This window comes from Paramormyrops kingsleyae, chromosome 7, assembly GCF_048594095.1.
Source record: "Paramormyrops kingsleyae isolate MSU_618 chromosome 7, PKINGS_0.4, whole genome shotgun sequence".
In the NCBI taxonomy this organism is placed as follows: domain Eukaryota; kingdom Metazoa; phylum Chordata; class Actinopteri; order Osteoglossiformes; family Mormyridae; genus Paramormyrops; species Paramormyrops kingsleyae.
Window position 1 is genome coordinate 33,933,342 of NC_132803.1, and position 25,962 is coordinate 33,959,303.

The window sequence follows — 25,962 nt, forward strand, 5'->3', positions numbered from 1 at the left end:
TGAAAGATGAATAACAATTATGGTGAATCAAAAATTTTAGTTTCATTTTTCAGTTTTTGGGTTTGCTTCTGTGTAAAATATATACTTTTTGTAAACTCCAACCGTACTATTCTGCCTTGCTTTAGGGGTATTTGGTCCTGCTTCTATGAGCCTGTTACGAACTGTCCTAGCAGTGCACTTCACACCACTTAATGTTTCCCAATGTGACCCGTGCCAATCTGAAGACGGGGACGAGTCACTCTATCTCTTTTATGACTTACACTTTCAGAGCGATCTGCGGAGTGTTCCACAAAACACAAAAAAAGGTTTTCTCGGTAAGCTGGGTTAAGCTAGAAGTTATGATTGTCCAATAAGAGTTTAGGTAAGGAACATTCCTGCTAGACAATCATGACTTCCATAAGCTAACCAAGTTAACTTGGAATTCCTGCTTCGTGGAGTATCCCCCTGATCTGTACCATTCAAAACGTAGGTTTGAAGTCTTTTGATGAGTCTTTTGTAATTCATCAGATCAGTCCACTCTCTTCCATTGCTCCATGATCCAGTTCTGACACTCACATGCTGAGTAGGCTTTACACAATGTAACAAAGTAGACTGCATTAAGTCTGTAAGACTTTACTGCCCCCTGCTGTAAACATGTTGTAAAGACTCTGCTTATTTGTCTATTTATTTATTTACCGTATATATTAGAACCCAGTTTCACTTCAAAACTACATAAATGTACTAGGTAAATAATTCCAATATTGTGAAAATTCAGGCACAGAAAATATTAAATTCAAAGCGAAAGCAACTGTTTAAAAATAATTTATTACCGTACAGTAAGCACAAGATATGTATTATCAGTTCACACCATTATCATGATCTGATATCAATGGAAAAGATTTAATACACTCTATAAGAACATTTTATTGTTCGAAAGTACGAGTACACAATTTTTTCATTGCTTTTGACTTTGGTTCGGAAAATCTTTTTTTATTGGTATGGGATATGCAGTTGTTTAGCATATGTGGAAAATAAAAAAATGTAAAAAAAAATGTTTATAATTAAATGCTAAAACAACTAAATGGATTTGATAGAAAAACCAAGGCAATTGATTTGAATGTGAAATACATTGGGAAAAAGCACTGTGAGATTTGTGTGGGTGTTTGTATTTCACTTGTGATGGACAGGTGTCCTGTCTGGGTCTGGCCCCAGCTTGTCCCTTGTGCTGTCTCCTATTGTGGCATGTCAGTCACCGTAATCAATATGCAACTGAATTTGAGTATATTTTGGAGCTTGTAAAATACCGGTAAATCCCAAAACAAATATATGCAAATTAATATCTATACATTTAGTATTAACAGAACCTAGTAAAAATATAATTCAGACTAGCTAGTTTTCTGCTGTTAAAAATAAAAGCATCAAAATATTGAGGAACATTTATAGAAAAAAAGGAATAATAGAATTAAACCATGAATTCTGCTAATGGTTCCTCTTTTTTATCATGCTGGAATGAGGACATAAAGGCCAAAATTTTTGAAGAAACCTTCATATGTCAGATTTGTAAAGTAAAGTGTACGGTTTCCAAATATTACTTGTGCTGCAATCAGAGATGTCCGATATCTGTACAAAAACCTTCATGAAATCTAGCAATTGTAAAAAGATACATACGCAGACCTATGATTCTGTATAATTTCATTCATTCCATTATATAGCGCTAAAGTACCCTCATGGGACAACCAGTGCCCAAAACCACATTAGATTTGTGAAATCTCATAGTAGTAATTTCTTAGTCTTGGTTCGACGACATTAAATCCAGGCCTCTCATCTGGTCTGAAAACGAGAAAAACCACAAACAGCAGATTAAAGTAAAGCAATGAAAACAAGGAAGAGATACAGCTAAAGGCTGGTTTATTTCTCTGTGTAGCATCTACACCGTCGGTACACCGTAGTCTGTAGCCTGTATCTCCCCAGAAATGTAACTACAGACATTGGGCTACAGTATAGATTCTACACAGAAGTATCAATCAGCCTTAAAGTGTCAGAATGCAGAATGTGCAAAGTGTACTATAAAATATGAGTACTGACTGTTTTGGACCATGATTACAATTTGATATGAAGTGTATGATGTTTGTATTGTTACTATATGTTTGCACTCTGGCACTTCACGTTTTATTTTCCCTTTTTCGTAAAATACTGTTTTGGTAAAAAATTTAAATTTTGAATCGAATGTGATTATTTTTCCAGTCTAATATTTTAACTCACAGAAACCCAAAGATAATGTTTGGTTTTACCAGTGATATGTGGTATTATATTTAATGTGACATCATACACTGTTGCACTCAGGTGATATATATGCCCGCTCACAGTTGTGTTAGAAAGGCGAGTGTGTGGGTTAACACGCTAGGACAGAGTGACAAGATTACTTGTATGTCCAGCATGTCTTCATGAGCTCGTACACCTCTGGGGGGCAGTTGGCTGGGGCCGCCATACGCTCCCCACTCTCGATCATCTGCAGCACCTCGTTGCCTTTCATGCCCTGCAGGGGGCGACAGAGATCACGCAGCTCAACAAAAGCCAATGTGTATGATTGGTGGGTGGTATAATGGTGTTCACTTGGATATTTAAAAAAACACTGTTCATCAGTTGTCTGTTTCACATCCTTCTTCTCATTTCCCTAGAATCATTTAATCATTTACTAACAATATAATTCACTACTATTGTTACTACTGCTACTACTACTACTAACAGTAAGTAAAAAGTACCGCTAGGGTTCTGTTATCCGGCAACTTAGGGAGGTAATGCTAAGATTATACAATTCCTTGGTGAGACCTCACCTAGAATATTGTGTGCAGGTTTGGTCACCATATCTTAAAAAGGACATTGCGGCCTTAGAAAAGGTGCAGCGTAGGGCCACAAGAATGATTCCTGGTCTTAGAGGAATGTCATACGAGAAAGGTTAGTTGAGCTAAATCTGTTCAGCCTCAAGCAGGGGGGACATGATCCAGGTCTATAAGATCCTAACAGGTTTGGATGCTGTTCAACCAAATAGTTACTTCAGCATTAGTTCAAATACAAGAACTCGTGGCCATAGGTGGAAATTAGCGGGAAAACATTTCAAACTGGATTTAAGGAAGCACTTCTTTACACAGCGTGTAGTCAGAGTATGGAATAGTCTTCCTGATAACGTAGTGCAAGCTGAATCCTTGGGTTCCTTTAAATCAGAGCTAGATAAGATTTTAACAACTCTGAGCTATTAGTTAAGTTCTCCCCAAGCGAGCTCGATGGTGTTCTTATGACAGCCCACGCTTACACCCTGAAGGACGGTGGCTCTGTGAGCTTATCACCTTGTATGGTTTTTGGCCATAGGAGTAGGTCTCCCACATCAGGACTCCGAAGCTCCACACATCACTCTTGCAAGAAAACTTAAAATAGTTCATGCACTCTGGAGCGTACCATTTGACCGGCCACTTCCCGTGGGTTTTTGCCTGCGGGGGAAAAGTGGGACAGCCCATTTTTTAACAGAACGCAGCAATGAAAAAGCCCTTCAGACATCCATTCATCTTCCATAGTAATCCATCCCACAACAGCACCAAGCACAGTGCACAAGGCCAGGGACACAATGGGCACTTTAGACACCAGACCACTAAATCATAACATTTACATTTATTTATCAGAGGCTTTAAGCCTACGTGACATACAATTGTGAAAGCAGGGTCAGACAGGGCCTGAAGCGAATGGGGTTAAGGGCCTTGCCCAAGGCCTCGATGGTGACATTGCTGTGCCGACACTGGGATTTGAACCAGATGCCTTCTGATCATGGGCACAAAGTCTGAACCTGCAGAGCCACATGTGAATTCAAGGAGAAGATTCAAACCCAATAAAAGGTCCTGGGGGCCGAAACCAAACCCCTAAGCTTGGGGGTGTGAGGTCTCAGGGTGATCCACTAAACCTCCACCTCAAATTCCATGTTCCTGATAAATTACAAATCAGCGGTGGTTTGCTACCACTCAAACAAAACATTTGTGTGGGCCCTCTGCTGGCAACAAACAGTCACTGCAACAAATATTTAATAAACACGTTCATTAAAGAGATGCTGAAGCAGCATGTGCTGTTAACCAGCTAGCTAGCTACAAGCTTCCGACTCTGCTTGCTAGCTATATATGTAGTTTTTGAAACATCAGAGATGGGCAGGAGGCCCCAGAAACAACAGTTACACTCCCCCTTTGGTTCTGCCAGGTAACCTTCAGGTTCCTAGCTCTCCTGTATATCCTGGCAAACCCGTCATACCTTGTAATAATTGTTCTCATCTGCCAGAGCTTTTGACAGCCCAAAGTCGCTGATCTTAGCGTAGTGCTGGGTGACTAACAGCACGTTCCTGGCTGCGAGGTCCCTGTGAACGAAGTTATGCTCCTCCAGGTACTTCATGCCCATGGAGACCTGGTGTACCAGCTCTGTGATGTTCTTCACGCTGAGATGCCTGTGGAGACAATGAACTGCTATTCAAACTAAGGTTACATATGTCATAGCTTTCTAAGAAGTGGCATAGCAAAAAGATAGAAAGTGATCCTAGCTGGTAACTTTTATTACCATTTTTTCCAATGTGACTTTCTGAGTGGGACCCAGAAACATCAATCTGACACAAGCAGAGAAAACAGAGGCGTAGCTAGAAATTCTGGGCCCCCTCCGTATGTTTTGCAAACCGGGATGTCCCGTCCAGTAAGTTTTGCCCCCTGAATCTGACATTGTATATGTTTCGTCTTCCGATGCCCCCGGACTTCCCGAAGACCCTTGGCCAGGCCTTTCTGTGTTCCCCATACACCGTGCCTCCTCCCTCAGTGTCAGTAGTCACAAAGCAGTGAACCTGTTTTTGGGCAAGAACTTGTTGAGGGGACCAAGGCTAGCCAACTCCATGACCAACATCAGGTTCTCTGCCTCGCAGATGCCGATCATGCGGACGATGTAGGGATTGTCTAGCTGCTGCATGACGCTGGCCTCCTGCAGCATCTCCTCCCGCACGGAGAGGTTGTTCTCATCGTTCTTCAGGATCTTCACCGCCACCGTCTTCTCTGACCTGGGAGGTGTAGCGGTCCACAATTAACTTTGACTACAGCTTATTTCCCAGCACATAAACATCATGCCATTAGGAATAAATTTATTCTAGATAACAGATCAGCATTTCTAAAGTTAAACCAGTAAAAAAAAAAATTAAGTGTAGATTAAAATCTGTGTATATAAAAAATCTACATTCTGTGGCATTTGCTGATAGGAGGACTGCAGCACAATACACATTCAAACACTAAAGGTTACCTGTACTGCAGGTACCAAATGAACTGGGAACATACTTTTGCATTTTGTAGGTGCCCCTCATGACCGTGCCGAAGTTCCCTGAACCCAGCTCCCCATCCTCTAAGGTCAGCTGCGAGCGGCTGATGGTCGACGTCCTCAACTCATCAGGGTCCGCATAGGGACTCTCGTACACCTCGGTGTCCATCGGCATGGCGTCTGTGACTGGAACACAAGCACGTTACTGGAAAGGTGAGGAGAAAGGGTGGATTCTTTCGCTGTTCATCTGGGGTGGGGTTAATGGTTCAATACAAGTGGCGTCCAAGCAAATAAACTGGAATTATTAAATAGTTATAATATATCATGAAGTATGATGAAAAGTTACTGCTGAGAGGTAAAATCAAGTGACAATACAAGTGAGGGGAAGGGTAACAAGTCCAAGAACATGAATGGAAGAATGTAAATCACATTTTAACAATACGACAAAAAGACATGTTGGAATTTATATGCACCTGCTGTTTTCTGCACGTACGTGTTGAGGTTATCAGTGGTCATGGAGCCAGGAAGTTTAACCGTCTATTTAAGGGAGAAATACAGTCTGAGGTTGCACTAGATGAAAAGTCATGATCCATTCAGTCCAAGTAGCATTCCGATTCCCTGAAAGGGTTGACTGGATTTGACATGAAAGCACAACAGCACAAAACACACAACTGGCAAGACCCGAGGCTGCATTTCAAAGCCAGGAAATCAGGATATACAATCCTGGTCACCTTTCATGGTACCACTGGAATTCCAAGAGTATGAATATTGCAATACGTCAGGACCTGAATTTGTATTTTTACACAATTTTACATATGGTGGCAGATAGGTATATATTTTATTCATTTTGCTTACATTTTGTTTATTTTATGTATTGGCAACCATGAACAAGGTGAGATCCTGTCTGAACAGGATAAAAACATGTAGATTTTATTTTGGAAAAATAAAGGAATACATGGCATAGGGCATCAAACTGTAAGTAGAGTGAAGCACACAGGGTGAGTTACCTGTTGGCTCTGAGGAAAAAAATGTTAATCCAGGTAATGGAGCAAGTAGATCATGGAAATCCAGAAGTTGTAGAGGATCTTTGTTCACTTTTGTTTTCTGACATCAGTTTCCAAATGATATAATTTGTATATAAGCCATGCTAGATTTAGAATTTAGAGATCAGTGGTCATTGTAGACACACCACAGCACACGGTGCACAACAACGCAATGTGTCCTCTGCATATGTGACATTGTGACATAACAGGGGGCAGCTAATTCAGCGCCCGGGGAGCAGTGCTTGGGGGCGGTACCTTGCTCGGGGTACCTCAGTGGTGCCTTGCTGGTCGGGGATTTGAACCAGCAGTCGTTCAATTACAAGTGTACTTCCCTAACCATTAAGACACCACTGCTCACATTTCACTGGACATACTCCTAGACTCGCACTGGAATTAAATGAACAATGTACAGCTCGATACTGTTTAACATGAGCGCTTCTGGGCTAGTTAGTACCGTACCCATTGAAGAACAGGTCATAAACCTCTAACCGCTATGCTTTCCTAACGGCTATCCTAAATATTGGCATTGAGGACGCATGCCGAACAGCTGCTACACTCTGCATACTCTGACCACTTTATACCTCTGCCTCACTTCATGTATAATAATTGTTTGATTGACTAATTGTTGCTCTCACTGGTTACTCCACCACTTCATGCTTTTATGCTTCATACTTAAATAAAACATGCGCACACTACTTCTTGTTTCATCATTCTAGTTTTGTTAGTATTGATTTGAAGGTGCTCCTTACATGTAGAGATCAGCTTCATGAGGATCAAGGATTAGCTTTCAGAGCCAACTGGAGTCATTTCTCAATATTTTTCTACTTCTTTTGGCTTTTGAGGTTGGGACGATAGGGTGCTGAGGATGTGAGGCAAGGAATGAAGGTAAGAAGAGATCAGAGAATGGAGGAAGAGTCTCAGCTGTTCCGAAGGAAGGTTAGTAGCAAACCACACTTCAATAGCTGTTCATGGCGGGTTAGTTATGGCTGAGTCCTACCACTGCCACATTCGCACACGTGGTGTGTTAGTGCACCTTTTTGCTGCCAGGTTTTGGGAAGGAGTAGGATTTGATTCTGGAGAGAATCCCACCTGTGGCACCTTTCTGGAAACCACAATTTTAAAAAAGGAAAATGTTATTTTCCGAACTAAGCAACCTCTTTACATTAACGTATCTGGGGTTAAATGTTATAGGTACTTTTCTCTTTTAGGTTTAAGCAGTAGTTTTACAATTCAGGAGTCAAAATAGATTATTAAAATACAGTGAAATTGGAATTAATTACTTTACAGGTATATTCATTTTTGAACAGTGCAGCATTAAATAATGATTTCTGTTAACATGTGGATGTTCTGAATCAGAAAGCATTGCAGTGATCAGCTCCTTATCTTACTTGAGCTTATAATTTTGACTCGTCAAATTATTGGCAAATGAAGCTTCATGAGCCATTTGCTATATTGTCTGACACCACTAGATGGTGCTCTATATTCAAAAAAGTACTCAATTCATGCCCCAACGCAAACCAAGAGCGCCATCTAGTGGGATCAAAAAACAGTTTATGAAGCTTGATTATGAATAATAAATGATTTGATATAGTCTGTGCTTATCTTTGGATAAATATTGGCACTGAGGACATATTTCTGACCTCAACAGTGGTATATCCTGTATTGTATCAGGTAGCTTGAGATTGTGAACTAATGAAGTTTTGAGAAATTTTATAATATTAATTAGCTTCATTGATGATAGGGTGTCTTATCACACAATAACCAGGAAATCCCATGTTAATAACATGATCAAGCTGCTGGACTGAGTGCTACAACTGAGTGCTTTTCTGATATCAGAGGAAATGGCTTCTTTCCTAACTCCACTCCACTGCTTTAAAACTCAAGGGATCTACAGTAAAGCCAATAGACCTTCATATTTAATTAATTAAGGATCCTGAAAAAGAGGTAGTGGAACATGGAACAGTGGAACTCCAGTAAAATGCATAATTCTTTACTAGTGTTAATTTGCAATACAATTGTGTCGAATATATGTTAAATACACAAGTACGACTATATGAAAACATTCGCATGTTTGTCTCCTTTAGTCTAACCTTAAATCTATACACTTTTATAATCCACAGCTGTTACCAGAAAAGTCTATAGCAGAAAAATCTGCTCTATCCCCCTGTCTGGAAAAAAAAACGATTTCATTGTTGTTTCTTATCCTCTTAATACTCTTCATAAACAGCCTTTGAAAAAACAATCTTGACACCGAGAAGCATTTAATAATAATGTGCAAATAAAACACACTCCATCGCTAGCATCATCAAGCTTGCATATCTAAGAGACGGGTGTGAACCAGAGTGTGTCCCAACTCCCAACAAACCTGTATCAGGAATTCTGAGTTCTTTATGGTTTGGTTCAGGTGTGTTGGGAGCTGAGAGGGAGCAAAAATGTGGACTGTCTGGGGGTCCCCAGGGACTGGGCTGGGAAACACTGCTGTAGAATAAAACTGACGCAGTGACCAAAATGGTATCATCCACTTGCTCACACTTTCTTGTCTTTTAAATTACAAAAAGGTCTACAGCAAGTCTTTCATTAATGATTACTGCTCTCAACCAACAATCTACAATGCATGTAGCTGTTATTTTAGGTCAGTCAAAGACCTTCCTCTCTTAAGCACACAAACAGAAAGAAATCAATGTTAAAAAGTAAAACAAAAAGGCACTTACCAATGGGTGTTTCTGGGGAATAGGAGGGCAGCCTATAATTATACCACCTATTAGTTAAGATGTCACTGGCTCATTGAAAACAATGGACTAAATCTTTACTGCACTGCCTACATATGCGTTTTCCAAAGAACTATGTAAACATGAAATCATGGAAACATGACCAGGACCTACTTAACCAATATATGCCTATATATATATGCCTCTCTCTCACTCTCTCTCTCTCTATATATATATATATACATACATACACATACAGTGGTACCTCGGTTCTCGAACTCACTAGAACTCGAATTTCTTGAAAGTCGAACAAACCAGTTTGACCTAGAACTCAATCTGAATATCAGAAGTCGAACCGTGAACGCTGCCCTAATATAAATTGTACACGGCAGGAAATTTACCAGGTAAATTAACTGAAAACCAGTTCTCACTGCTTTGCGTAATATTCGGGACAAATAGCAGATTACGCATCGGAACTGCCTGGGATACAAACGTCATGCGTGTAACTAAACTCTTCAGCCAATAAGGGCAAAGGAGTGTCATCACGGAGGCAGTTCCAGTTTGTGTAGCTGGGTGAGAGGTCGCAATGCATCTAACCGTAATGCATTGCGTCCGGATCAGAATGCGTTGTTTAAGCCAGCACTGTAAGCAAGTCCAACGCAACCAATGACCGGACTGGGGAAACAAACTGAAACGCGGACTAAATGAGAAGGGTCCAGCTGCAGACGCCTGTAGAGTGGAGCTCCACCGGAAATATGTCACCTCCACAGGAAACATATTTAGGTGTAATTTTGGGGGGCCGGGAACCAATTAATTGGTTTTCCATTATTTCTTATGGGAAAAATACGATCAGACAATTCTCCATATTGTTAAAATATATATATTCACCATATTATTAAAATTATACTCACATCTCTTCAATTCTGGTATACACTTAGTACATCTTAATAGTTTACCTGATAAATATTCCTGCCTCACTTGTATGTCATTTTGTACAGAAGCATCTGATAAATAAAGGAGGTAAAAGGGATGAGGAAGGTAGAAACATCACCTGCTTCGCCGTTGGCCCGTGCACAGGGCTCACTGAGGACCCGAAGCAGCCCATCTGGTTTGTAGGAGTAATGCTCCACCAGCTGTGGACATTGCGAGAGCAGAAGGACACTCCTCAGCTTTTGTGTTTCCAGTGTGAACGTCCCGAGGTCGACCTTTACAAGGCGTTACAACAGATGGGGGCCGAGGCGCTTCAGCTCAGACTAAAGTGTGATTTGGGTCCATGATGGTTGAATGTGTTGCCGGACCACATCTGGGGCCTCATGTATAAACGGTGCGTACGCACGAAAATGTTGCGTATGGCCGTTTCCACGCTCACGTCGAGATGTATAAAAACGAAACTTGGCGTACCGCTACACACATTCTCATGGCAGCTCCAGACATGGCGTACGCAAATTTCTGCTCGGTTTTTAAACGGACGGCACTCAGTGGCAAGTCATTGCTACTGTGGTTTCCTTTTTTAAGCTCACAATCATGACGCGGACTTTATCAAATACACCAACATTAATTGTATGTTGTTTACAAATGTACGGCACCTGATTTTTAATCAATTTGTAACAATAAAATGGTGCAGAAAATGACCGAACTATTACAACTACCATGGCAGCTCTTGCGTTATTGGAAGACATAGCTTATGGAAGAATTAGAAGAGAGTGCGTATTCAGGGATCATATACTGATTTCCTGGCCCATGATGATGACTGGCTTCTAAGTCGATTCAGATTTCCAAGAGCAATCCTTTTGGAGCTGTGTGCTAAACTGGGGCCAGCATTACAAAGGCAGACGATGAGGAATTGCGCTATAGGCTACCTGTTCCTTTACAAGTTCTGTCCACTCGCTTTTCAGCGAGAACTTGCGGACTGATCGGGTATTTCTCAGTCAACACTGAGTGTCACCGGTGTTGTATGGGACGGCATAATCTGCTTGTCACCCAGATACATGGGCGTAATTTCCAGGGGGGTCATGACCCCCCCCAATAATCAGATCCAGCCAATATAACCCCCCCCAATAATCATGTTTCCCCTGTAATGGGTGGAGACCTCCACCCCCCCAATGTTCCAGCCAAAGTTACGCCCTTGCCCAGATATATAAAATTTCCTTACACTGTGGTTGAACAGGCAAATATTAAAGTGCAATTTGCAGCAATGTCCGGTTTTCCCAACGTAGACGAAGCTATTGACTGCGCGTACATTGCTATAAAGTCACCTTCAGAGAACGAATTTGCTTATGTAAATGGAAAGCACTTTTCCTCTATTAATGTACTCTATTAATGCATTGGGGGCATCTCTTGTACTGTTGTCTGTAAGAATAAACAAACAGAATAAACGAAAGTAACACCGCATCTGCGCCCTACGTGTTATTCATAAACATGCAAGTAATTCAAACAAGTATGGTACAAGAAAAACTCACCCGCGACGACATCAGCGTCCCCCTCACCCGATAAAAGTGTGTCCCCAATCATCGAAGCAACTAGTTGCTCAAAGGATGTGAGACCGGGAATTCCGTTACCTCCGCCTGTGCTGTTAAGACTCTTACGGTGAGCGGCCGCTCGTTTTTTCACGTCGATTTTAATGTCCGACCACTTCTTTTTAATTTCGGCCACCGTGCGAATTTCGGAACCAACACTTTTAACTGACTCCGCCACGCTGTGCCACTCTGTCAACTTTTGTTTATTGCTGATGCCACTTATACCACCAAATAATATCACTTTTCTTTTCTCGATTTCTGTTAACATGACCTCCACTTCGCACTCGCAGAAATACTTCTTTTTCCCTCGTGGTTTGTCCATTGTTGTTTAAGAAAAACATAGAACAAAGCGGGCATTTATACACATTTACATATGCAAATATACATAATTATGGGCGGGTCGGGGGGTGACTGTGGGCTCGTTCACGTACGTAAAATTTCACGCTCATTGGGATTTATAAAGGGAATGTGCGTAGATCTGTGCTTACGCACAGTTTTATGCATCTGGATTTTTTCTTGCTTACGCACATTCCTAGTTTTGTCCGTACGCCATGTTTTAGTGTGAATTCTACGCACGATGTTATACATGGGGCCCCTGATCATTAGATTCCAGGTCCACATTGCCAGGTTTGGAACAAAATTACTACGGGTGCTTCTGAAATTAGTGAGGTGGGGGGGGTATGTGATAACCACAAATGCAGCGCTCCTGCACTCAGTCTACCGATATACCAAGGGGACCCCCCCCTGCACCCTCCCTCAGTTGGCAGAATGAACTGCAGGAGCTCAATATGACGTTTTGGGGGGGGGGGGGGGGGTGATTTTCTTGTTATGCCCTTACAAGAACATGTACATCAGAATTCAATAACACTGACTCAGTCCTGTTAACAGTCATGATGCAGCTTAGATAACAGAAAATAACGCATTCAAGTACATGGACTGAAACATTCGACTGCTACTGTATATAAATAGAAAATACAGTTCAAAAAGCTGCCGGCATTTTAAAATAATTTTTAGATTACCTGCCAGAGTGTATCAAATTTTTTCCCATCAGGAATTGAAAGTTTGCCAGCCTTGTCCTTGTCAATGCGATAGTGCATGACCTGGCCATTGTGCAACAGACAGAGTGCATAGGAACCTCTGTTGTCTCGTTGTCGAATTCTGTGAGGTACAGAGAAGACATTAAAAGGTTTCAGATAAAAAGGGAATTAAAAGAAGAAAATTACGCGTTTGCAATTAACGTTATGTCCGTTATGGAAAGCGTAACTATTTTGCATCTAATTTCTAAACATTACCACTAGATGGAAGCCACGTGCAGGATAGGTCACGTAAAAAAACACTCAATTTGGCAATATATTTTTAAAAATGGAAAAGCTTTTGTTAAAAATCGATCTTTGAATTTCAAGTGGTCTGTGTAAATATGTTAATTTAAAGTCAATTCTATAATTGACATGTTACTAATATGGAAAATAGCGGACACATCATTTAAATCATTTAAAGTATCAGACAATTCAGGATTGTGCCTAGAAATAGATATATTTCTTATTACTCAAATCTCCAGTTCTGTCTGTTCACAGCCTGCTTCATTCCAAGCTGAATCATACTTTGTATGTGTGTGTGTGTGTGTGTGTGCGCCTCTATGTCATATAAGCAGGGGGCCTCTTCCCTGGTCACTACAGGAAGCAGCCTTAACTCTGTCACTACGGAAACCACAGCTGCATCTACTTCTGCAGCAGAATTGCAAGCAGCTGCCATAGTAACTCAGACCGATTAAGTTCAAATTGTTACAGTGTGACTTAATTCACATACAGATTCATATTTATTGGCATCAAAATGATAGCATTTCAGTAAGTTGGTTGAACACGTGTCATTTATGGAAAATATAGATATATTTATATTTATGATATATTTTTTAAATAATAACTGTATGTAAACAGTCTATACTGACAAAAATATAATAAGAATATAATGGCAAGAATCATAAATCATATTTGAATGTTTGGAATTTCATTTTAGTTATTTAAGTTACTTAACTGAAAGTAATATATTTTTTAACATTGTTCTGTGAAAAATATGATCAACCATTTATGCCATTTAATATTACTGAGAAGTAGTAACTATTAACTATTGTTAACTTTTAATACTGATGGTCTTTTTTATTTTTACAACATAGAATTTTTACTATAATAAATGCTGCTCATGCTTAATATTTTCCATTGAATATTTTTTCTGAATACTCATTGGAAAATATTAATGAATTCTTGAAATATGCTTAATGCTTTGTGCACATTGGCTTACAATCCATTTAGCAAAAGGCACGTCTTGAAGGTTGAACTTTTTCCCTAAACGGATTTGGCCCAAGTGTGGCCCGACTGAGCGGGGTGAATTTCTGAGCCCCTGATCAGACAGGTAGACCTTACAGGTATCTGCCGTTGACGCGGTTTCCCCTGTGCAGGAGCATCTCGGAGTCCTCCCTGGAGATGCTTCCGTGGAACCAAGGCATCTTCTCATGGGCCGTGGTGGCGATGAGCTTCTCCAGCTGTGGTCTCTGGCTGATGATGGCCTGCTCTAAGGCGTTACCCTATTAGGGGGAGGACAATGAAGATCCGGCGAGATTGTTCTGCATGCGCACTGTCACATTTCAGCCTGTGACACCTTCTCAAAAGTTAGATTTCCTTGAATGGAAGCTGCTGTGATACGTATAAAATGCATGAAATCATCTTCTGCCATGAGGAAGTAACAGAGGGCGAGTCAGCTGAGGCATGTTTGTGTGCCCTTCAAATGGTTCAGAGTATTAACTTTTCAGCCGAACTGAATTATTTCCTGGGAAATTCTCCCACATCCTCCCAGCACTATCTGCAGTGATGACACTTTCACAGATGTTTGCCTCTGTTCTCGTACAGGAATAGAATTGCTCAAAAAAAAAAGGAATTAACGAAAAAAGTGGCATAATGAAAAAAAGAGCTGTGTGCAATTTAAAGAACAAGAAGCAATGAAATGGAAACAACACAAAACCCTTATGTCATCCATTCAGCATTGCTTGTATGAACGTCTCCAAGGAAGCAGAAGGCATGGGACAGGTTGGAATGCCAATCTGTCAAAGGGCACACACTTTGATACATATAATTTATTTGTCAGAAAATTTTAATCCAAAGTTACCCCCGTTTTTGAGAAAGCAGGGTGAGACAGCCCCCAGAGCATTTGGGAGCCCAACAGTGAAATCATTCTGTTGATGCTGGGATTTGAAGTGGTGACCTTCCAGTTAGGAATACAGTGTCCTAACCTGCTGAGCCAAACAACTGATAAAGCACCCATTACAGGAAAGTCAGAGATACCAGTACACCTGAAAAAAATCCCTGTGAGACCTGCCAATATGGCAACCTGTCGGCTAATCTCTGAGTGGAGCTTTGAGTTGGAATCCCTGGTTTGGCTGAGAGGCAACATGACACCTTTCTGATCTGTCCTCAGTCTTCTGGGGTTAAGGTGTGGAGCAGCAATGGAAGCAAAGGCTGACACATTCACAGCACCACGGCAGACGATGCTGGCTTGCCATCGGAGGCAAAATAAAACAGAGTGTCACTGACGTGACGCTGTGTCCTGCTCTGCCCACCAGTGTTACACTATGTTCAATGAAGCTTGTGCTTTGGAGACATCTGGCCCACTTCTCTTTCACTGATGACCTTCAGCCTGCTTTGGTCTGTGACTGCGGTCCACTGCAGGGCACACTTCATCAGTCATAAAAATGTAGCGGATAGAACTTCCAGAACAGCTTCAAAAATTGTGTCTTGAAGCAAAACCTAAAGATAACTAATAAATTATTACTATGCACGTGATATGTGGCTCTGTGGGTGAGGCACTTGTGCCATAGATTGGAAGGTCGGCAGGTAAAACCTGTGATCGGCAGAGTGACATCACTGTTGAGTCCTTCAGCAAGTGTGTTTTATAAAGTAGCCACTGTAAACCGTGGTCCTGCTAAATAAATAAAATGCTTTGTTTCTAGCCAAAGGCAAATTAGCCTTTGGCTAGAAAACCTCCTTACAAAACAACGGTTGCATTGTTTTCACGTGTAACATTGTCTTTTGTGCTGTCCTTGCTCAATAAATCCAATAAATAAATAAATTACTAAGCAAAATATAAGAACTTCTCTTTGTTTCCAGCACTGGTTATGGAAGATACTTAGGATGAATTTTATTATTAATATGTGAAAAATATTAGCGTATTTCTTACTGTAAGGTTTAAGTATTTTAGTATTTTTTGTGTATTTTAGCATGGGCATTAGATAAGCAGTTAAAATATGGATGGACACACAAAAACAGTGATACACAGCAAGACTCTTAACCCCACAGCTTTGATCATGTTAACTGCATTAATATTGATACCCAATCGGAGAATAGCATGAGTAAAGATTGTTAATAGAGGTTAATTTCTATACTGAATATACAGACTATAAAATCTTTTTTTGCATGGTATTGCAACATGCTTGTGCATGCAGTTAATCTTTATTCCAAAAAATGTTGACAAACCCTATTAACAAATTTGCTCATTTTGAAATATTAATCTTGTTTTTGTCCCCAATTCACTTACAGCGTTTTGTTTTTGGTCACACCATGCTGACTTAACAGCGCTGTTGACGGTGTTCCCCTCCACCCACGATGCCACAGCGAAACGCCTGGCTGGATTCCATTCACCGCGGTCATGCCTGGTGTGATGTATGTTCGTGACTGAGGTTGGACACACTGGGGTGCACTATGGCAACTGCAGTCAAGCCCTGAAGTCCACACCCCCTGAGAAGCTGGTGCCTCACATTGCATAGCTGTTCTGTTCCGGCACAGCGGAGGGAGCAACTACTTCTAGGGGCCCCTACATCGCGTAGCTGTCCTGTGGCGGCACAGCTCAGGGTGTGAGATCCAGTCAATTTCACTTGAAATTGGTTGGCTAAGTCAGCTGCCCCTCTGATGATACCCTGGACAGCCCCCTACAACACATGTATATATACAGATATGTATACATATACATGTGTGTGTGTGTGTGTGTATAGACACATTCATATACATACGTGTGTGTGTGTTTGTGTGCCATTATGTTGCCATGGGAAGAGAATGACCGTATGTGAGAGACAGGTTTTCCACCTACATGTGAGGATCTAGGAAAGATTGTTTAATAAGCCAAAAAAACAACAGCAAAACTATTCCTCAGTCAGCAAAGCAGAAATGCCCGGCGGTGAGCAGAGTGTGGGGGCACCGGGGGACAGACCTGCAGGTTCCACATCTGCTTGACGTACTCCCGGATCAGCTGCTCCTTCAGGTCCTCGAAGAGCCCCACCTTGGGCTCCATGCCCCTTGGCCGGCTTTGGGGCTTCTTCAGCAGACACACCAGGCCGTCCGTCTCCTGCGAGTGATAGTCGATGAGGTCGATGGGAGTGCGGTGCGACCGACCCCCGGAGATGGCGAACATGTCGCTGAGCTCCCGCTCGATGGTGTAGTGGTAAAACTGCCGGCCGTAGGACACGGAGAGGGCATAGCCACCCAGGTAGCTCCTGCTCTGGCGCAGTAGGTACAGCCCATCCGTCGTGCCGCCCTGCATCAGGTACTGCTCCGCCTCCTCCCGCGTGATGTTACCGTAGAAATACGGTAGCGTGGTCACCCTGTCGACCATGGCCCTGCCCTTTAACCTGGATGAAACAAATGCCAAATCTCTCCCTGAATACCTGAAAGAAAGAGATGAGGACACTCAGGTCAATAAGTTACGTCTTAAACGACATTGGTCTATAATGTTACTGGCTGGAAGACAAAAGCTACAAACCTACAACAGACTTAGGGGTAATATTTGATCAGTAACGTGCAGTGAGGTTGATGGTTGGTGAGGCACTGACTCCTTCACAGTCAGATCTACAAGTATATGAACCCAAAAGAGTAGCTTATTCACTATTCAATTGGCATCATGCACATTGACTACTGGTTATGTTTCATATCTCATCAGCATTATTTGCACACACATAGGTAAGTGTATAAGAAAGAACATTACATTTATAACGGCGAGTGAGAGCAGAGAATGCATTTGCTCAGCACCCTTCATGTGTTCTAAATTTGCTGTTGCAATTCCACAACTCATACTTATTCAATACAAATGAAAGTGTAGAGTGGCGTACAGAAAACGGATTTCAATTCTGAACTTAATTGAAAAATGTGTTTTTTTTTTTAAAGCTTTAAATTCTCTTAATTCTTTAATCAATTTTAATAGACTGGATAACCAGAAAAAAACAAAAGAATAAATCTGTTATTTATCACTTTCTGTCTTGACTGAAAGTCCAGTTTTGAGAATTTTTAAGCTTAATTATATAATCTTCTGTTTTGGCAGTCAGTCAGAACAAAAAAAATAAAAACAAACGGAACGCTGCAGTGCACGTGACTTTCTGATTGGCGCTTAGAGTCTCTGCCTTGAAGAACAGCAGCATCAAGCACCTGTTGGGCTCACATTCGCCCCCTTTGGTGCGGCACGGTACTGTCTCCCTCACTTTGTACCTTTTCACTGCGGTTCTATAACCGATCAGCAAGACTAAATATGTCACACACGTTGATTAAACATATCAGCCAGACTGTGGAAAATCAGGATGTATAATAAACGTATCTGCAAACATTATATTGGCGACATACAGAGAGACAGCAACAGCAGCCCTGCGTGTGACGGATAGCGCGTCTGAAGTGAGGCTCGTCGCTGCGGCACCTCGCGTTTCTTCCCTGTATTTGAACAAGAAACGCGCAAATTCAGCTATCAAAATGATTGGAATCATACAGAAAACAAATTTATACCACAGACCAGTGGAAAAATTTATTTATTGTTATCATTATTAGTTTTTTTTTACTTTTCATGATGACAGGTGAATCTCTGCCTCAGCCGCCTCCCCTGACCGCACGTACCTGTATTTGATATGCTTTAAGAGTTTAACATAAAAGCTAGGAATAAACACACAAACTGAACAAAACTTTTGAATTAATTAAGTGAAAGCAGCACGGTGATTGAGAGCAAACCATAGTATTTCTCCGTTGTGTGATAACATGAATTTACTGCAAATACTGTCATCATGGACAATGAGCTTCTTTACTTAAATATACACAGTACTGTTATAGGTTTTAGGCTAAAGAAAATGACCGTGTTTATCCGAATATAAGACCAGGTTTTTTGTTTTTTTTTTACTGAAAATACGTCTGAAAAAGTGGTGTCGTCTTATATTCGGGGTACAGTACTAGACAAAAAGGGAAAGATTTGCTGTAATATTTCTTGCGTGAGCGCAGGTGGAGTTCCTAGTTATTGAAGAGATATGGGTTTAAGTCAAGTTAACCTGTGGCCTGACTTTTTTTTTTTTTTAAATGAAGATTGGCATCGGGATTAAAATACTCGGATTCTAATACTCAGGGCTACAGCCCCGACGGATCGGACCTAAGGACGCCCACGCGTGAGCGGGAGAGCTGGCAGCTCCTGCGATGCGGGTGTTTAGCGTGTATCCATGAGTGTCATGTGAATTGCTGGCTTCTTTGGCTGTGCCGCTGCTAGTATTAAACTGGCTGCTAATAAAGATAGTAACGTTCATTTAAAAAGAGCTGTCATATTTATTAATATGGCTCAACCTTTCTCCGCAATAGTTTTTTTTTTTTTAACACACATCATATGTGTCTGCTGCATCGAAAATATTTTGCGCCCTCAAGGGTTGTGGAGTTTGTAATATTCATTATCTACTGCCTCTATAATACATTTTATTTATTTATTTTGGAATGTTTGCTGTTTAATACACTTATTATAATCTGTTTGCCTTTGGTTGCTTTTTAAGCTGTGGTTGCGGGTTAAGCAGCACGATAGTTTATGTTCTTGCCAATTAAATGATTTTTCTTTACAAAGGTAAGATTTAGTATTCCAAAAACTTTTTTCTAGAAACAGTTGCCAAAAAGTGGCTGGTCGTCTTATATTAGGGCCAATACGGTATGTTTAAATGATCTTCATTTTGGTGTAAAACTATAATTTTGCATGTCAACGTTTCTTAGTTTCAAAAACCTCTCTGGAGGTTGCCCCAGTATTTGCAGTTACCATTCAATACACAATGTTGACTTTTAGAATGCCAAGTGTGGCTAATCATGGTGTTACTTGATGTTGATGTTGGCTCATCAAGTTACTTAGCTAATTAAGTTGCATAATGAGCTGGTGGTGAAATTTAATGAAAGCATGGAATGGCTGAGGTGACCCTGAGCAGAGGTTTGGGAATCACAGTGGTGATCTTCTAGCCGTCCATCAAGACTGCAACTTTTTGAAAATAGAAGTTCTTGTAACTTTTTATTGTGATACTGTTCATTTGCATATATTCTAATGTGAAATTGTGTTATTTCTGAGCACTTAATAGCTTTAAATATTTTCTTTGATGGCCGAAGGCGTGTGCACAGCACTACATATGCAGCAAGTTCGATGAAATTCACACAACATGACGATAAAAATTTAAGTTTATTGAAAATAATGATTTTCTCTGGTGCTAGATGGCAGTTTGACTTGGCTAACATTTTTTTTTGTTCTTATGTGGATGGCAGCTGCAGCCGCGCGGTCTCACTCGACTGAACGCGGGCTTCGTAACGCGTTCACGGTGGGGAGGCCAAGCGTGGAGGGACACATCTGTATCATCGGAAAACATGGGCCCTCTCCACCCTGATCCACGTCTGTGGTGAAACAGTATCGGAAAAAGTATCAGCATGCAAACGCAGCAACGGTTACATAATAAACATATCGACTAAATGGATACCTGCCCGTCCGCTTTATCATTTATAACATGGTTATTTGTAGTTTTATTAACATCTATGCATAAATTTAGCTCACTCTGCCTTATTTTCTCTGTGGGTAAGGATTCTATGCTTGTGATTGGAATGTCGGCGGTTCAGTTCCCAGGCTTGGCAGAGTGATGTCACCGTTGGGCCCCTGAGTGGGGCCCCTGAGTGGGGCCCCTGAGTGAGGCCCCTAACCCCCTATTACTCCAGGCACTGTCTGGCCCTGCTTTCTCAATCGTATGTCACTTTAAATAATAGTGTCTGCTAAGTAAATGAAAATGCAAAATTCGTAAAATCCCGCCAGAATATAGTGGATACTATAAATTTAATTCACTCATTCTTGTTTTCTTGAAATCCCTCAAGCTAAATGAAGTCCATAATGCAAATTTATTTCACTTCATCTGACCTACAGAAACACTTGGTGAAAACGTGACTAAAGCTGGAGATGCAGGCCCCTGCTCGCAGTTTGTTTCTGTGGTCCTGACCTCAGATCAAAAGTGAATCTTTTTTGCCGTAATCTTTTACTGCACCTGTGCCTGTGCAGAGCAGCAACAGATGATCGTGAATATAAAGAAATCATTTCAATGTGCAGCAGAATATCTCAATCTGATGACTGAAATGGCTCTTATTGCGAATGCTTACTGGCCAAATTGCTTTTCAGACCCATACAAATATACAGTTGCCAGAGATGATGTGTTTTTTTTCCTAGTATGAGCAAATATTTAGAAATTTTACAAGCTGCCATAAATCTGAAATTAAAAAAGTGGGTACAGAAAATGGATTGATGGATGGATGGAAGGAAGGAAGGATAGATGGTAGATAACAGTTGCTATGAATGATAGTTAGTTTGTCATTACAAATAAAACTATTCATTTATCCTTCACAGTTTTGGTAGGAAAGGTTCTAAATCGCATCAAAAGCAGGTCACTAACACTTACAGCAAGTCACATGACCACTGAAACAGTCAAGTTCATGTTGAATTTAGCATTTAAAAGAATGAAGTTGAAAGTGAATTTTATGAGATACAGCTAAACTAGCCACCTCTGTGATTCTCACCTGGCCTGACAGCGCAGTCTGTGCTCTTACCCTCCCACTGCTAACTACATACGATACGTAATGTAATACATAGAATACTATGCGTGTAAAACCAGCAAGGTATGCGTCACAACGAACTGAACATTCCTTTCATTCCAGTGCACACATGAGTAGATAATTTACATTAACTGATTGAAAACAATGTTTCTTCTTCATACAATTATATTACACTTTAATATAAAAATATATAATAATTTATTGACACACTGACGGTGGATTATTATTTTAAAAAGAATTTACAAAAACTATCCGAGTTCAGACCTGATTATTGTGAATTCAATGTATAAAATACATTCATATATTGGACAAATGCATACATTTATCACACAGCGGTTTTGGACGCTGCGCTTTTGATTAGATGGTCGGCAGTTCAAATCCCGTGATCAGCAGAGTGATTTCACCAGCCCAATAGCAGGACCCTTAACCCCAATCGCTGTAGGGTTGGTCTGAGCCCGCTTTTCCTCGAGATTTACGCTGCTTTGCGTAGAAGTGTCTGCTACATAAGTAAAATGTAATATGTTCAGTTGCCTCGTGAATGACGCAGCATTGAAACAATATCAGAGGCCTTCAATTTTTTTGCAGTTTACAGACATTCTTTCGAAAACTGCTGAATCTAACGCTTCCACTTAAAGGAACAAGACGCTGTAGCAAAGGGGGGGGGGGGTGTCACATGCGAAAACCAAACCATAGCTGCCCCTGTTTGCAGAGCGCCCAAAACAATGTGTGACAGCGCAAACATAAAATATATATCTCATTGACTACAAGATGTAAATATCTATCAGCTAACTGTGTGTTTATACAATACAGGCATCAATCAGTAGGCAATGAATCTGTAACATCTGCACAAATTAGACAATGGTGCAATAAATAATTGTATAAAGGTAAATCCACTCTAGTTACCTTAATAGCAAAATAAATGTTACCTACCTTAATTATGTGTTATTAATTTCTCTTAACATGCCAGAAAACAGACGGAGAAAAGAGTACTAACTGAATAATAGATCTAAATATTCATATAAAATAATTTAAATAAAAATAAGAAAATAAGTAAAGAAAAATTACTAAAGTTAATTAAACTTAATAAAACTTAAGTTTCAGATTGTGTTTACAGACTTATTCTTCACGCCAAACCAACGGAGGAACCTCCCTAAAGTAGAACGATGCAAAAAAAAACCATAGGCTTAAAAAATAAAACCTTTTGAGTTTCTAAACTTAGCTGAGCATGACGACATGCCGCATATCAGGAAACAGACGGCAGTTTCTGCTTGCTGCTTTCTCACGCCCCTGTCCTCCATTTCGCTCATTGAAACACGCAGGAGTGTGTCATAGTCTCCTTTGTGTGACATAGTCTCCTTTTTTTGTGTTACAAAGCAGCAAATGACATCATCCTATATCATCACGAATGACATAACTAAAGACCAGCCAAGGCTAAGGAATGGCTTAGCAAGTTTTCCTTTACAAAACGGTACTCCATCTTCACTTTGTCTTTTGTTGACCTGCCTTTCCACAACAAATCTCCAACTCTAAATGAAGCCAATGAAGGAAGCATGCATTTTGGTAGATTGCATCATTTAAAGACAACTAACGCAGGCCGCCGCTGATTACAGTGGCTTGAAATGTTAGCTAGCTCACTTCCATTATGACTAGTGCCTAATTCAGGAATTTGTCTGCCAGACACCGTCCTGTGCGGTATAGTGTATCTATGGTGTTCAAGGTATGTGGAGGGGAGGTGCTAAATTCACACAGGTAGTAAAAAAACTGGAGGCCACAGGTGGTTAGCGATTCAGCAAGAAGACACGCAGGAAGCAAGGACACTACATGGTTAACAGTGACCACAAATAATTAAACATCTCCCTTTTCATTTAACTGCTCATGTCTAGACCGCATGGGTGTGTGTGTGTGTGTGTGTGCACTATGAACATTAATATACTTATTCATATATAACCAAATATAGGCCTATTTGCATCCTGTAGAAAAACAGGATCAAACTATGAGTATTCTCTGTTATTTCAATTTCATTCCATTTTCTAATTTATAATGAGTCTGACAGTGAGTCTTTCTAGGATACTTTTTGGGATAATGTGATCTTTTTGACCACAAAAAAATGAACAAAATCATTTTAAAATGTAATTTATTCTCTCAACTAATTCACAGAACGTAGTGATTTAAAATCAATAAAACTATGTCGTGTTCCAAAGTGGCAAAGAGTACCGCACCGCGCTGTTCCTCTGCCAGAGAGAGATTTCCTTTGAAAGTGTACAGGGTGCAATAAATCAAACAAAAATTTAAGAGACGCATATGCATCCTGTTGTTTTATGCACGGGTGAGATGCGTATAACGTTGACCACAAAAGATTCCAGGCGAAAGCAGGGCATACGATCGACTAAGAAAGGTCATTGTTATGGTAACCAAGTTAGCTAACTCTGCCAAATGCAGAAAAGCAGAGCACTCAGGAGAACAATATACAAATATACAATATTTATAAAAGATCTGTTGTACTCGCAAAAGTTATTTTATCATACCTACTGCAGAGAACCTTAGAAATTGATGTTCATATGTAATGCAGAAAATGCAATCCATTGTAAGCCTCAACTAATACAAAATAGTAAAATTCTTGTTTTATTACTATAATAATATAAATACATTATATGTATTTTTTTTCTTCTAGCCTATTCGAGAATTACTGTACTTATTGTTACTTTCCATTAGTTTGAGTTTTTTTAAATTTATTTATTAAATTATTAAAAATAATTTTGGTCATTGAATTTCTTAAAATACTCAATTTTTGTCAGATTTCAAGATAATAGAATACTGAGTTAAAGCAATCAGTCAAACTACAAATTATCATCAGCATAACCAGGAATTAGGAATACCAAAGAACCAAACAATAATAATAATAACAATAACATAAATATAGTAATAATAATAATAATAATAATTTGATGACACAATACTCGATCAAGCATCCCAGTTTTATTTAAATCCTTATTGCTGCTGTGTACTAAAAGTAGCAGAGATTGTCTTTCCCAACACATCCCATTACATACCATGTGTAAATTGTTTAAACACACAGTATTTTATGAATACAGACGCTCCTCTACTTATGAATGAGTTACGTTACAAACGGCCATTCATAACTTGAAATGTTCGTAAGTTGTTATTCAACATCATTTTAAGGGCATACGCAAGTACAAAGAACTATGCTGCTGCACGGCGGGAGTAGCGGCCAGAAGTCGTACTAGGCGGAGTTGGCGAGCAGAAAAAAAATTGATGTTGCGGACAGGAAACGGGAGCCCAACAAACACAATTTTGACTTACAGTCCTCTTCGTTCGTATGTCTGAATGTTCGTAAGTAGAGGAGCACTTGTAACAATGTATGAATTAATTTAAATTCTACAGTTCTTGACACCTAAAAGAGAATAAAATAGAATTCTATCTTGTTACCTTGCTCTCAAACTTAAGTAGGTAAATAAGTTGTTTATTTATATAAAATTTTGAGAACAAATGTTACAAAGTGCTTCACTTGAAATGAAACAAAGATATTCAAACATCAGCCTAAGGCCTGGCGGCATATAGAAGTTTTCAGACGTGGTTTAAAAGAGCCCGAGCTGCTGGAGGATCTAATGTCCACGGGCAGACTGTTCCTCAGCCTTGGGGCAACAACCGCAAAATCTCTGTTCCCCCTGGTTTTAAACTTGGGCCTGGGGGTAACAAAAAAGACCCTGATCATAAGACCTGAGTGTCCTGTTTGCTGAGTATGGGGCCATAAGTGTGTGCCTGATTAGTGCTTTATATGTAAACAAAGGAATCGCAAACTCTCCCCTATATTTTACTGGGAACCAGTGTAGGGAAGCTCAAACAGGAGAAGTACGCACTCTGCGGTTGGGTCTGCTTAATAGCCTAGCAGCAGCACAAAGTTACTTTAGAAAAGAGTTTGTGAGGCCGGTGAATAGAGAATTAGCATAATGTAAATGAAATAATATGAAAACATCTATCCATCCTTCCATCTCCTGTAACCGCTTATCCTCCTATTGAGGGTTGTGGGGGGGTCCGGATACGGAAACATGAAAACATAAACTGCTAGGTTTGTGTTGCTTGTTGGTTATACTGCTAATTAAAACAGGCGAATAAAAAAACTGTCCTTGAAGAATTATTTGGTATTAATATTTTGACATCATCTGTCTGTCTATCTTCTACCTGCTTATCCTGCTCAGGTGAGGGTTGTGGGGCCAGGCGGAGTGTATCCAAGGTAACATAGAGCACAAGACCAGAGGACACCCTAGATGGGATGCCGGTCCATCGCCGGGCACACACATTCATACACTATGGGTAATTTGCAGATTCCAGTTAACCTAGTGGCATGACTTAGGGCCATGGGGATACCATGAGAAATTGATGCTTTATCAATTGTTATTTGATCTCCATGTGGAAATTCTCTTTACGCCTCCCACAGCTTCCTCTTTGTAGGTGAGAGCAAGCTGACTGTGAAGGACAGTCATCC

General features: G+C 40.4%; 1 protein-coding gene across 7 annotated transcripts in view; it reads right to left on the reverse strand.

Moving 5' to 3' along the window:
- Positions 1-785: 785 nt before the first annotated feature.
- syk (spleen tyrosine kinase) overlaps positions 786-25,962 on the reverse strand; it is a 32,522-nt gene continuing 7,345 nt past the window's right edge. For 3 of the 7 annotated variants that reach the window (XM_023806704.2, XM_023806705.2, XM_023806703.2), the window contains 13 exons: positions 16,819-17,272; positions 13,986-14,146; positions 12,588-12,726; positions 10,104-10,185; positions 9,056-9,087; positions 7,378-7,446; positions 5,775-5,838; positions 5,322-5,487; positions 4,841-5,050; positions 4,267-4,456; positions 3,324-3,464; positions 2,403-2,515; positions 786-1,809 (listed from right to left, as the gene is read on the reverse strand). In XM_023806704.2, the coding sequence (XP_023662472.1) occupies positions 1,734-1,809; positions 2,403-2,515; positions 3,324-3,464; positions 4,267-4,456; positions 4,841-5,050; positions 5,322-5,487; positions 5,775-5,838; positions 7,378-7,446; positions 9,056-9,087; positions 10,104-10,185; positions 12,588-12,726; positions 13,986-14,146; positions 16,819-17,220 (1,845 nt within the window). In that variant the 5' untranslated portion in view covers positions 17,221-17,272 and the 3' untranslated portion in view covers positions 786-1,733. Of the gene's footprint in view, positions 1,810-2,402; positions 2,516-3,323; positions 3,465-4,266; positions 4,457-4,840; positions 5,051-5,321; positions 5,488-5,774; positions 5,839-7,377; positions 7,447-9,055; positions 9,088-10,103; positions 10,186-12,587; positions 12,727-13,985; positions 14,147-16,818; positions 17,273-17,367; positions 17,440-18,218; positions 18,280-22,388; positions 22,604-25,962 lie in introns of those variants that run through there. The other 4 variants (XM_023806707.2, XM_023806710.2, XM_023806706.2 and 1 more) reach the window with 4 other exon arrangements.